Raw genomic sequence first — 14,150 nt, 5'->3', positions numbered from 1 at the left:
ATACGATCTGACGACTTTCTTTGAAACCCAACGCCTGAGCATAGAACGGCAGATCCAGCTGCCTATTTCCACAGGTACTTTAAGCTCAACCGACCCACAAATGAACTCAACATCCCATTGTAAAAGCTATCCCAGGAATATCTTCCATCTCTGTAAAATAGTAACCTCATTCACCCTGACATTCAAATGTGAAACTCAACAGTTATCCTAGAAGCCTCAAACAAAATATAATGTCATTTTAAGAATTAATTCTTTTCTTTATGTTAAGAGTCAATTCCTCACTCAATTGCTGATTTTGTTGATTTTCTCATGTCTAGCTTTCCACCTGTACTTAAATTTTAGTGTCAGGCTCCTCTTGAGAGGAAAGTTTTAGGTATTTCACATTTTTTTTCTTACTCTTTCCTTCTCTCTAGTGTCTTCTCTCTCCATCCAGCTATTTTGTGTGTAACTCTACGTGCCCTCTGAGACTTTCATTCCAGAAAAAAAGACTTCTATAAGAAGTCTCATTTCCAGCTAATGGCTCTTGTCAATGGTACTCAATCACTTACTAAGTGAATGAATGAGCATTCCTTTTTTTAAAAAAAATTTTGAATATGCGTTCTTAAAACTACCCATTGAATTAAAGTTTAGATAGGCTCATATAGGGGTGGGAGTGAAAAATAAATATGAGAACATCGAGAGAAGGAATTATTATTACTTATATTTCTCTTATTTTAATTTCAATGCATCTTTTTGGCTATACCTACCCCATCCCATTTACCCTATGTGTATTTATAAGAATGTTCCTCATGTCAGGAAAGAACTGTAATTTGACAAAATTATTTATGACAGGAAGTGAAACTCTGTAGTTCCAAACAGCATTCCAGATACCCTGTTATTTAGAGTAAATATTATTCTACTGCTTCTGTTATACTTGAATCACTTGAAAGACCCTCAAAGACACTGAAACTACCTAATTAGAAAGGAAATTATTTTGAATAGGTCTACGAGACCCTCAATAAACAGTCAAAGTTCAACTCTTCATGAGCACCTATGGTGTTTTATCTCCAATATACTATTGATGACAATTTTTGCCTCCTATGGCTTTGAGAACTATGAGAGGAAATCAATGTCCCTTCTATCAATGTATTAAAATTTAAGCAACACATAAAGTTCAAGGACTCTTGACTACAAATGCTAGCAAAAAGAAAATATTATAATGCAGCAGGCAGGCAGGCACTGTTTAAAGCCTTACAGATTTCAAAATAAAAAATCTTAAAAAAAAAAAAAAAGAAGAAAGAAAGAAAGAAAACATAAAAGGGGCACCTGGGTGGCTTAGTCAGTTGAGTGTCCAACTCTTGGTTCCACTGGGGTCATGATCTAGAGCCCTGTGTAGGGCCCTAAGCTCAGCAGGAAGTCTGCCTAAGGATTCTCTCTCCCTCTCCCTCTCTCTCTGCCTCTACCCCCATTCACATGTTCTCTCTCTCTCACTCTCTCAAATAAACAAATCTTTAAAAATAAATAAAAATTTTTAAGAAGTCTTACTGACTTCTTTGATGATGGGCTATTTTCCATATACTGAATGTGTAATGTTTTTAATATTTACAACACAGTTCTTTGAAATAAAATGCCTATCAATTCTTCCATAAGACAAAATACACATGAAGACTTAAGATTCTAATTTATGAAAGAGGTTTACCAAAGAAATGACCAAACAGAATAGAAGAAATGTGATACTAAGGTTTGTTGGCCATGATAACAGAGACAATATGGGCTTTCTCCACAAGTTAGTATCCATCTAAAGTACTAAAGACTTATTCATATAATACTTGAAGGTATTTAACTTTAATTTACATAGCAACATGAAATAGGCTAATTAATAGATAACATAACTTTAAAACCAGCTCATTGGGGCACCTGGGTGGCTCAGCTGATTAAGCATCCAAGTTGATTTCAGCTCAGGTCATGATCTCAGGGTCCTAACACTGAGCCCTGCCTTATGCTCTGTGCTCAGCAGGGAGTCATGGTGTCCCTCACCCCCTGCTTTCTCTCTAAAATAAATAAGTAAAATCTTTTAAAAAAATCAAAATAAAACCAACTCATTAATTTCTCCTAGTAGATATTTTTGCCTAGCAAAAAACTGTTTCTTAAGCTAATTTGCTAAACACAATATTTTCTGTATCCTGTACTCATATCCCCATTACAAATCCATACAGCTTTTTATTCATAGGTTGTACTAACACAAGACTTTTAATCTCATAGTCTGTACAATTTATCTCAAAGTTTGAATTAGTGAAGTTTCAGAATAGCTCACTAAAAGCCTGCTTGTGTGTAAATGTGCACATGACTTATTATAAATCTATTACAAATGACCACTGAAACATTTACAATTGAATTGTTCAAAGTAATCAATGGTAGTCGAAGTAGTTTCATAATGTGTGGAAGAAATAGCAATGGAAACATTGCCCTAATTGTGCCTAGCTTTTAACTATTTTTATTCTTCTAAGTAATATTCTTTTGATCAGACTTATGAACATGGCCACTATTTCATTAAAGAACGTAAGTACTGAATTTCTTTTCTTTTCATTTCTTTCTTTCTTTTCTTTCTTTCTTTCTTTCTTTTTTTTGTTTTGTTTTAATATGTGAAGAAATGTCATTAGTATGAATTGGGAAGTTTAAAAAAATCAGGACATACAGAAACTTTATTTCTGAATGTGTGCAAAATCCTTAGAAGCTTTTAAAATTCATACTCTTTGAAGAAGAAAATACTGGAGAAATGACGACATATTTTACTGTTCAAATTGCCATTAATTCGATCATTAAATGTTTAAAATAAAGTGGTCTTTCTTAATAATCTGTCATTCTCTTCCCCAGTCATGCTTCAGTGGAATGGAACATTCCTCCAAGTCTCGGTGGGTGGAAAGGGCAAGTTTTGATGGCTGACAGAGCTAAAGGGCTTATTTTAATAGGGATTTAGCAAATTTCAAACAGGATCATGATGATTTCTCAACCATGAAACAATGTCCATTTTAATTATTCCACAATTCTAACCAGTTTTAATTAGGCTGTTTAGAAATCATTAAGTAAATTGACAGGTATAATTTATTTTTAGTAAGTTATGATTATGCGGCAACTCAAACACCATTCTGTGAAAACTCATTAAAGGAAACCTCATTTAAGATGGAATGGGACGGGGGCACCTGGGTGGCTCAGTGGGCTAAAGCCTCTGCATTCAGCTCAGGTCATGATCCTAGAGTCCTGGGATCGAGCCCCGCATCGGGCTTTCTGCTGCATCAGGCTTTCTACTAGGGGAGCCTGCTTCCCCCTCTCTCTCTGCCTGCCGATCTACAAACTTGTGATCTCTGTCAAATAAATAAATAAAATCTTAAAAAAAAAAAAAAAAAAAAAAAAAAAAAAGGAATGGGCCGGCCGGCAGGGGGAGCGCTCACACCTTACCTCTCGGCCTTAACTGCAGACCCAAGAGAAAGAGACAAACCTTGTTAGTCCGTAATAATACACAGGAAGAAGAAGGGTTTTCTTCTCCCCCGGGGCTAGCCCAACCAATGAGAGGCTGTCACGACGGGAGCCCACAAAAGACCACAACACTTCCAACTCCCAGTTTACTCCAAGAGCCCTCCCAACGCCCTTGTTCCTTCTGTAGAAGGGTAGTCCTTTACTCTCTGGTCTTCTCTATCGTTCGGCCTTAGCTTGCTTGTCCTGAATGGCAGTTTTCTGCTATTCCTGAATTAACACATGTTTGGAGATGAAGTAAATGACAGTTTTATTTTTCAGGTAACAGTACCAATACAAGCTGCTCAGGGAAACCTGAGAGTTATCGATATCTCTTAATCCCTTTATCAAAACAATGATGAAGCTGTGTCTCTTGGTCCTGGGCTGATTACTTCTGACAGCGAACAATCATAGAGTTAGGGCAAAAAAAGAATAAGGCGGCTGCATAAATTATGGTGTGAGCCCAAGAAAATAAGAGTTTGCAAACTTCTCTGGCACACTATAGGCACTACCAATCTACAGGGATATCAAACAGACACTTTTCTTCCTTCTGAGGACATCTACTGCTTAAAGTTTAAAATTGTATAAATGTTTAGTAAAAAAGATCTGATTTCTCTAGGAAGACGTAAAGCTTTCATATTTATTTTAGAGTTGAAAAGGAGTTTCTGCTGGTGGGTTTTCCTAGCCTTCCTGTTTTAAAGTGGGTTTTACAAAGAATAAATAAGAAAAAGTGACATGAAATAAAAACCCAACTAAATACCTCTCCAACACGTACACACAGACTCTCATATACTGAATCCCTAGGTCTACTTATCCTACAAATGAACAAAAAATTGAACTTGGGCTCTTCATATCTTTAAATTCACTATTCTAATAAAACTTGCACATTCTTATGCAATATACATAAAAAGAAAAGAAAAGACACTTCTGCACATGTACGGGGCTTCAAAATTCGTGAAAAGCTCAGGTTCACTTAGAAAATTTCAGCTTCCATGTATCACCAGGAACCTCAGCAATGGAATAATTTTCCTTACATATTCTTGTGACTCAGAAAATACAAGAAGTCATCAAAATGTCAGAACAAACTTCAAAACAAAGTCATTTTTCTGAAGAACATAATTTAATTTGAACCCCGAGAGCAGTTATCCATTTTAGTTTCTGCGCTTATAGGCGGTGACCTGTATGCCAAGATCATTCTGCTGATTAAATCGCAGAGACTTTCTGCTTTTACATGAAGATTCTTCTAGCTTGGAGAGAAGGTTCTGGTTCAGGGGTGACCTAGTTTCATGCTGCGGAATGTGTCGCCTCCAGCAAGATTAGTCTTTTTAAATTTTTTTTTCTCTCCTGTTACAGTGTTTTTCACTTTAGAGTTGCTCTTTTTTATTCTTATAATTAAAAAGTCTGGCTTCAAAATGAGAGGCATACAAGTTATGTGGTGATATTTTAAAATGCCTGGTGTACCGCAATTAAAAAGCAGTTAAAATATGTGTCTTGCTTTTCTCTTTTTAGAGTTTCCAAACTAGTTATTACTGTTTTAATTTTGCCAACTACTCAGAAGAATTCCCAGGGAACCCCTAATTCTGTAGGCTCTCTTTTTAATATGTAAGCAGCCCAGGGTTAGTAAGATACAAATTTGTTTTTAACTGTGCTTCATTAAACTTGCAACACGGAAGGCTTTCTAACCTGAAGGCAGGGCAAGAACATTGGATTTCAGATTTTACAATTTCACAGACCGGCAAAATTTCAAAAGGATATTCTGGGGGACATTTCCCAACTTAATTTTGAGAAGCAAAGAGATTTAAAAAGAACAAACCTGATTGAAAAAGTCGACCAAACCAATATATATACTATGTCATCATTTCACAAAAAGCAGTTCGTTTTTAACACAAGGAAGGAGGCAGGAAAGAAAAGGAGGAAAAAATGAAAGAAAGGAGGAAGGGAGGAAGAAAAAGGGACAGAACAAGAGAGGAAGAAAGAAAAGAAGGAAAGGAGAGACACTTTAATTGAATAAGTCAAATCTGATGAAAAACTAGTATTCTTTTTTAATGGATCTGTTTCACCATCAATGGAATGAATTTGCACTGAGAAACCACTCACTAAGAGCTCTATTAACAATGTAATTTCATTTTTGTTTTGCTTCTGAGAAGAGACTGTGATCTGAAGACGTAGCTGATAAGCTCTTTACTATTAGTTACTAGTCTCTGTAGATTCTTTCCTTGGCTTTGCCACTATTTAGAGTGTGATCATGAGCAAGTCGTTCAACTGTCAGAGGCTTAATTCTATAGAATGCTGCATGGTGGTCAGAATCCATGTTCCATTTACCCTTGAAGAATGTTCTAAGCAATCACTGATTTCAAGAAGTATTTGCTAGTGACCTAAACAACTGACTATGGGTATGTTAAAATGCTCTGAAATCTATTCATGTTGATCAGATTTGGGGAAAGTGTGGCTGGTTAAGGGGGACGTTTGGGTTTATTTTCAACACTGTTATAGGCAGAAAGAAGAGCTGGCATGAAGCCCGTGATGTAGTATACATTAGCACACCTTCGGGAAACCGTAAGGAGTTTGGCTTGGCTAGAGTGTAGGGCTGGGGTCTGAGAGAAAGCTGGAGAGTAAGTGTGGGCAGAACACAAAAGGGCTACAGAGGAACGATCTGGTTTTCTAGGGAGAGTGAAGAACCACCGCAGGTTTTTGAAGCAGGAGGCAGTTGACCAGATGTACAAGGATCAAAGACTAGGAGGCTTGCATCACACCAGTCCCAGGTTAGCTCCAAATCCCCACCCCGGGATCATGAGTGCAGGCTGCTTCCTTGATGCCCAGCAACCGCAAGGAGAAGCTCCCTCACTGACGGAGAACTTCCCCATTCCAGGCACCACGACGAGCACTCATGCAGACGATTTCAATCTTTTAGTAAAAAAGGAAAGATGTGAAGACAGCGAGCTTTGGAGATTCTAAGTACCCATGTATGCGTACTTAGAACAGGAGTCCAATGTAGACATCAGGTTCCAGCAGCCCGGTATCTCACCACCGACGGCTGATCAGCTGAGCCAAAGGAGGGGTTTAATAAGCACATGGAATGAGTACACCACGGCTTCCTGACATTGATCAAAATCATTTAGGATCTTTGAAAGCTGGTACCATTTTCGCTCTAGGCAAACTGACTCCCGAACCATTCTAAAGAAGTAAGAGCTGGGGGCGCCTGGGTGGCTCAGTGGGTTAAGCCTCTGCCTTCTGCTTGGGTCATGATTCAAAGGTTCTTGGATCGAGCCGCACATCTGGCTCTCTGCTCAGCAGGGAGTCTGCTCCCTACCCTTCTCTCTGCCTACTTGTGATCTCTGTCTGTCAAATAAATAAGTAAGATAAAATCGTAAAAAAAAAAAAAGAAGTAAGAGCTGTACCTTAAAAAACAAGCAAAAAGCCTACTTTCTGGTAACATATACTAAAACATGTCACATTCTTTATTTAATTTCAATATTCTATACTACAGCTTAAACCAAGTGTCTTATTCTTTTCTTGGTAGGAATGAAAAGCATATGGACGCCACTTCTTCAAACAATGCTGGGACGCTTGAAGGTCATTAAACTTCCCCTCAATCATTTGCTTCTTCATGCTGCAAATATAAATTCCATTAGTCTTTTCAAACCTAAGTCTATGCAAGGAAAGCAAAAAACAACTCTCTGAAAAATGTATTATGAACACATTAGATGTCCTGTATGTAACTAAAGCCATGCTAATTGATTTCTCAGAACAGTACAGGTCATTTGACAAAATTCGTCAAATAAAACCTGTGTAGGATTTAAACACATTATACAGAGTAACTTTTCTACCACCTTTTCTCTCTTAACCTTTTTTTTTCTTTATATACTTATCATTCCTTGACAATGTGTTAACCTTCTGATTGTTTATAGCCTGTCCTCCCCACTAGAAGACAAGCAACTGAGGGCATGCACTTGGGTCTTATTTACTCTTACATTAGCAGAACTTCAAATAAGGCCAGGCATGTAGTGGGCATTCCATAAATATTTATTGAATTAATAAATGAAAGATTCTTAAATGAATGAACATATTTTCATATGTGGGAGAGTTTGAGTTATACATATGCCCCAAATAAACCGAGAATTCAGTCATCTGAATGTAAGTGGAAATTACTGTGTAAAGAACCCTGACTGATTCACCATACGTGGTGTTTTAATAAAGGGAAGGGGTTACAGTAACATTAACACAGACAGAATAAAAGGCAAAGACTGGGTTGGGCCATGAGGGTCAACAGGCGATTAACAGAGGTAAGCAGGCTGTCAGTTCCTATGACAAGGTGAGCACCTGACAGGACGAGGTCTCAACTGAAGGAAAGCTCCAGAGGTATTACTCATTCCTACATTTGAGAGCCAAGGAGCTCCCGCATCACACCTGTTTGGAAGCTCTGCTGAGCCAGGAACCTGGGAAGGTCAGGTTCTGCCCTTGTCTTCTTTGTCTGTGAAGTTGCAGACAGCACTTAAACAGAGGTGCTCTTTCATAAAAGAAGACTTTGGTACCTCTAATCTCGGCAGATAGATAGATAGAATATAGATAGACAGATAGAAAAGTTGTATTATTTGGTTCATCATTTTCCATAGCAGGTGTTCTGATCCTTCTCTGAGGAGCAATGAGGAACTAGAATGAAACCTCCAAAGCTCCTCCTGAAACTGCTTAGCCAATTTCAGGCTAAGCACCTCCTCACCTCCTCCACTAGCAAGGGCAAGGTTAACCCTCACACTCTCTGCTAGCCCTCTTTACCAACCTCAAAGCTTATTTAGCACTCCCTACGCACTTCACGCAGTACTAAGTACTTGGATCAGGGAAATTAAGAGCATCACCCTCTACCCACAGGAGAGCCAGTGCGGAGATAGACATGCCAACACAGGAAAACAAGGGGGACAAGCAAGAGTTAAGAGGCCACGGGAGCTTAAACGCAAGGAGGGGGATTATTTCCTCTTGATTTACCTGAAGATTCATATATTTCACATCAATAGAGAACAGCTGTTCCCCTACTTATTCCAAATCAATGAAATGTTATTACACTTCTGTAGAATGGGTTAATTCTCTTATAAAAGTGAGTTTATGCTGTGTCATTATTTTGCTGCTAATTAGGCTTAATAGGTTTCTATTACTAGGAATAATTAAGGACCCAAATCTACTGTCTATACAAGAAGACTGTATGTCTTTCCTAGAGTCCACTCCACAAGAAATAGAGGCTGTACATAGGTCCATGAAGGAGAACAGTTGTGAGAGTGAAAAAAGTTTCTAGAGAAGCTAGTGCACCACTCAGGCCCTAAAAGTTAAATAACCTCAAAATCTTCTAGTTTCTTTTAATTTGAAAATTCTTTAATCCTCAGAATCATCACTTGAATTTAAATACACTATTTCACTTCAATACAGTATGGCTCTTCATTGAAAAGCCTAAATGTAGTACTTAACTTGGCCACAGGAGGGCTTCTAGGTTTTTTTTCTCAATTGTGTGCTCTAAAAATTCAAACATTGAAAGAGCCCTTTCAATGAAAGGGCACACTGGCTGGTGGATGGGTTAGTTGGCATGTTTCCTTAAATGAGATCATCTGAGAATTGAAGTAAAAATATTGCTCCACTGTATTGCCATAGAGACTCATTTGGCACACCAATGCAGGTAACCTTCTGTATAACTGAAGGCTGATTCTGAAGTCCCACAAGAGAAGGTTAATTTCATTTGCACAGTCTGCTATCTCTTGCTCATGGCTCCTTAATTTCTCTCAGTTTCTATCCCTAATCCATAAAAATAAAGAATAGAACACCTGCCTAACAAGCTTCACCTGTGCCTGGTATATGGCATTAACAATCAGGGGTAATTTTAATTGTTGTTTTTATCAACACATGTCCTTAAAGGATTCTGAAAGACACTTGTTTTGTGACATAACCTTTCAATACAGGCGATTATATAGTTGCTAGTATTTCAGCCTTGAAAATAAGTTACAGGTCCAAATTAGTAGAGTGGTTATAAAAACACATTAAATAAACAATTCAGATATCTGCTTTAATATAATAGATATGCCACTGGCACTGGTTATGAATCAAATTATTACAAGTCCAATCATTAAAAATTCAGTAGTGGTAGGGTTATTTTTGATAACTCACCGTACATCTCTCTGCAACCCCAACTCACCATTTTATTATATTATATTATATAAACTATATTATATACATATATAATATAAATTATATAAATTCATTATATTATATAAACTTCTATTTTCTAGGCGTATCTATTTATGCGGCCAACCTTGTCATTGTTTCTCCCTCATTTTCTCATCTTTAAGGAATATTGTGTTTATATGCTAAACTATTTTCTGAAGGCAAAATACTGTTTTGTTTTGTTTGTTTGTTTGTTTTTCCTCAGCCAGTTAATAAGTTGGAAAAGCAGTAGAAGGTGATGGACACGTTGAAGGGTGTGAGGAAAGAACACTGGGAAAACAGAGAGACAGTTGTACAAACTTTATGGACTTTTCTAGTTAACTGATTTTTGGAAACATGCTATTTTAAGCTTTAAAAATGGAAATATGAACCCGTTTACCATTCTATCAGTTCTTATTATTTGACTATAAATAACCTCAAAGACACCATGCCTACCATCTCTTGAAAAATAACACTCGAACATTTTCATCAGGAAAGAGGACACCGGAGAGTAGATGCAGGACGAGAACATAAAATGGCAGAATAGGAAAGCATGGTTTTAGTCACCACATCCTGAAATAGTGCTAGACCTACATGGACGCATGTCTTCAGACCTGAAGGCTACAACGGAACCCAAAGACACTGGAACATGGCTTGACAAAGTCACAGAGAAAACTGATGTGGAAGTCAGAATTAGGAATCCGGCCTCCTGAGTGTGATCTCTAGATAAGAACACTAAAATAGCGGAGACAACATTTTCAAACATCCCATACTCCGTTGGACAGGTGGATTCCTCATTTTATTTGCTATAAATGTATGCCCTTTGATGTAACTTTGGTTAACCCATGAAGCCATGAACTTTAAAGGCTTTTGGATATGACCAAATCTCTCTAAAATGAAGTTATAAGCAAAGCAAAGCCTCCCTCTCCTCTTTCCGGGTAGATTTATCTCCCCCATGCAAATAAAGCAGCATTATGCCTACACGACTCCACCCAGATTTTACTATTTTCTTAGCTGATGGGTTCCACATGGCATTCAATCCCTCCAAAGCAAAGTGACGTGCAAGGGCAGTGCACACCTGCACAGCTACCCACCCTCCCTCAGCCTCTATTTTCTTAGTGGTTTTGGTAGTCATGGAGGCACATCAACCACTGTCTCAATACCCTGACAGAACACCGTGAGAGACTTGAGAGCCCAGAGGAAACATGAAAAGAACAAACACAAATAAACAAGAAGCGGCACTGGCTGTGGGGGCCAAAACTGAAAGTAGGTAGCATGTCAGCTCACACGCTGGAGAGCCAAAGACACACATGACTAACTCCCCTCAGGCCAGGACAGGGCCGGTCCCCAAGCCTGCTCCCTTATTTAACTTTGTGGAAGGTTTTCAGCGCTCTTCCATCTCCATGTTCAAACCGCATGAGAAAATGACTGCATCAACCCGCAGAAAGATATACGCATCCTATAAGCAAGGGGGCATGGAACTGCAGATCCCCACATTCACAGGGCTGTTCAGACAGACGGTACCTGTCCAAAGGTATCAAATGTCTGGTGCTCACCAATAGTGTAGAACCTCTTCAGCTCACTCCTCCGAGAAGGATGCTTCTGGGTATTGGTCGCATTGTTCTGCTCCTCTTCAATGACGGGCGTCTTGGGTGTGGGGGGCTTACTGGCTTGTGGCGTCTGCTTTCCTGCAGCAGCCAGAGGGTTGAACCCTGGAGCGGTAATATCCACCGATTGGGACTTTTTCTTCAACCTACAGGTAAAGAATACCAGATGCTGTGGTTACTCGCTCAAGAGACACTTGTTTCAATTTCATCATAATTTTTTTTTTCAACAACGGAGTTAATATTTGGCCCTTAAATAGAACAAAGTTTATTCAGAAATTATAGACCTTCTCTACAGTATCTTAAATTCTTCAAATATCTGTGAAATATGTTTCTAGTTGGGGGAAAAAAATCTGCCTAATCATTTTAACAGATTTTGTTAAAAGAATGTAAGACGATAAAGGATTTTTATTTTTCTAACAGCAACTAAAATGTCATGTCAGACAAAGACAATGTATTTGGCTACAGCTTTTAGTTCCAAAAGGAGTATATTTAATGCTATAGTAAAACACTAGTTAGAAATAAATAATTGCAACCCAGAAGGAAATAATGAAATGATTATTTGGGTAACTAGAGGATGCCAGGGCTTCTCTCTTTAATCTATAATAGCATCTTAGCTGTAAAAATTATAGAGTTCACATTATTTCTCCAGACATTCTCATGGATTGCTCACTCCTATGTTTTAGAGAGCTGACATGAGAACTCACATGGAAAGCAGAGGGCTCTCCATAAAATTTTCCCCCTTCATGCATAGAGAATGTTTCTCTTGGTGTAAACATTACTGATAAATGATATGAGATAAATATAAATATGTCAAGCTACACAACTTTGTATTTGTAATCATAACTGAACCTTAAGCCCAATCTACTCTTGGCTCATGGTACTTCTAGAAGCTAGCACTAAGTGTCATTTTTCAAGTCTAGATTCCACATAGAAAACAAGTTGGTAGTTTTCTTTATCAAATATAGCAGCCACTTTGGAAAACAGTGTGGAGATTCCTCAAAAAATTAAAAACAGAGCTACCCTACGACCCTGCAATTGGCACTACTGGGTATTTACTCCAAAGACACAGATGCAGCGAAAAGAAGGGCCATATGTACCCCAATGTTCATAGCAGCAATGGCCACGGTCACCAAACTGTGGAAAGAACCAAGATGCCCTTCAACGGACAAATGGATAAAGAAGATATGGTCTATATACACAATGGAATATTACACAGTCACCAGAAAGGATGAACACCCACCCAACTTTTGTGTCAACATGCATGGGACTGGAAGAGATTATGCTGAGTTAAATAAGTCAAGCAGAGAGAGTCAATTATCATATGGTTTCACACTTACTTGTGGAGCATAAGGAATAACATGGAGGACATTAGGAGAAGTAAAGGAAAAGTGAACTGTGGTAAATCGGAGGGGCAGACAAACCATGAGAGACTGTGGACTCTGAGAAACAAAGAGTTTTGGAGGAGAGGGGGTAGGAGATGGGTGAGCCTGGTGGTGGGTATTAAGGAGGGCACTTATTGCATGGAGCACTGGGTGTGGCACATAAACAATGAATCTCAGAACAGTGAAAAAAAAGATACAGCAATCATACTTGAAAATTGCAATTTCCTACGTTTTGCACGTTTATACCTCCAGACTCTATTTAGGCTTTTCCAGTACATTCTTCTATATTCTGTCCCACTGTCAGGTCCTGATCATGTTTCTAGACTCAGATGAAAAATGGTCTCCTCCGGCACTACAGCGTAGTGTTTTAAGACCATTGACATTGGAGTCAGAAAATTTAGGCTTGGGTTGCCAAGGTGGCTCAGTCGGTTAAGTGTCTACCTTTAGCTCAGGTCATAATCCCAGGGTCCTGGGGTCAAGCCCTGCATCAGGTTACTTGCTCAGCAGGGAATCTGCTTCTCCCTTTACCCCTCCTCTTGCTCAAGATCTCTCTCTCTCTTTTTCTCTCTCTCACATAAACAAATAAAAATCTTTAAAAAAAAAAAAAAAAAAGAAAAGAAAAGAAAATCAAGGTTCAAACTCCATGTCTATCACTGAAGCTTTGAAACCTCAGACATATTATTTAACCATCTGGAGACAGAAAAGCAACAAAACAGTAAGAATATGAAGCTTCTGTCACCCAATTATTGTTATTTTATAGGGGACTGTTACCTGAAGGATAAAAATTAACACTTTAAAGAAAGAATAGCTACGGCTTGATGTCAGATTGATAACAAGGGAGGAGAAGGAAGAGGTAGAAGAAAGGGGATTCCAACGTTTCTGGTATAGGAGATAGAGTGGATTAAGATTTATTATGGGAGAATGAAGGACTCCTAGAATATGCTCCTCCAGGAGCACAGTTCCACAGAATCACAAAGTTTTTAGAATACAAGCAGGGTTGCATAACAGATTTGTAGTAAAAAATTTAGATTTGGGATTATCTTGTTGATTATTAAAAATGTTGACTAATTTTCATTGAATATAAAAGCAGATGTTGGCAGAGGGGGATTGGGGAGGGAAGAGGGAGGAGAACAAGGCTGAGTGGGAGAACAGGATTGGGCAAGAAGACTGCCAAGGACCTTCAGATATGAAGCATCTACAAGTAGACACAATTCATGCAGCAACTGGTAAAATTATTAAGTTTTTGTGTGGGAATCAGGGCCGGACCGCAAGACATTGTTTACAAATAATAACTTACATATAGTCGTAGAGACACCCTGGCAAGAGTCAAAGATCATACGACTGACAATGTGTATCTGGGGCACCTGGTAGCACAGTTAGTTGAGTGTCTGACTCTTGGTTTTGGTTCAGGTCATGATTTTGGGGTTGTGAGACTGAGCCCGGCGTCAGGCTCCACACTCCGTGCGGAGTCTGCTTAGATTTCTCTCTCCTT

At 38.6% G+C, this 14,150-nt stretch overlaps 1 protein-coding gene across 6 annotated transcripts in view; it reads right to left on the bottom strand.

The window, feature by feature from the left end:
* OXR1 (oxidation resistance 1) overlaps positions 1–14,150 on the bottom strand; it is a 441,010-nt gene that overhangs the window by 202,150 nt on the left and 224,710 nt on the right. For all 6 annotated transcript variants that reach the window (XM_004771324.3, XM_004771326.3, XM_045078042.1 and 3 more), the window contains one exon: positions 11,226–11,422. In XM_004771324.3, the coding sequence (XP_004771381.1) occupies positions 11,226–11,422 (197 nt within the window). The remainder of the gene's footprint in view (positions 1–11,225; positions 11,423–14,150) is intronic.

This window comes from Mustela putorius, unplaced genomic scaffold, assembly GCF_011764305.1.
Source record: "Mustela putorius furo isolate JIRA1106 unplaced genomic scaffold, ASM1176430v1.1 tig00000228_pilon_pilon_pilon, whole genome shotgun sequence".
Taxonomy (NCBI): domain Eukaryota; kingdom Metazoa; phylum Chordata; class Mammalia; order Carnivora; family Mustelidae; genus Mustela; species Mustela putorius.
Note: the sequence above shows the minus strand (reverse complement) of the source record. Positions and strands in the feature narration are given on the sequence as shown.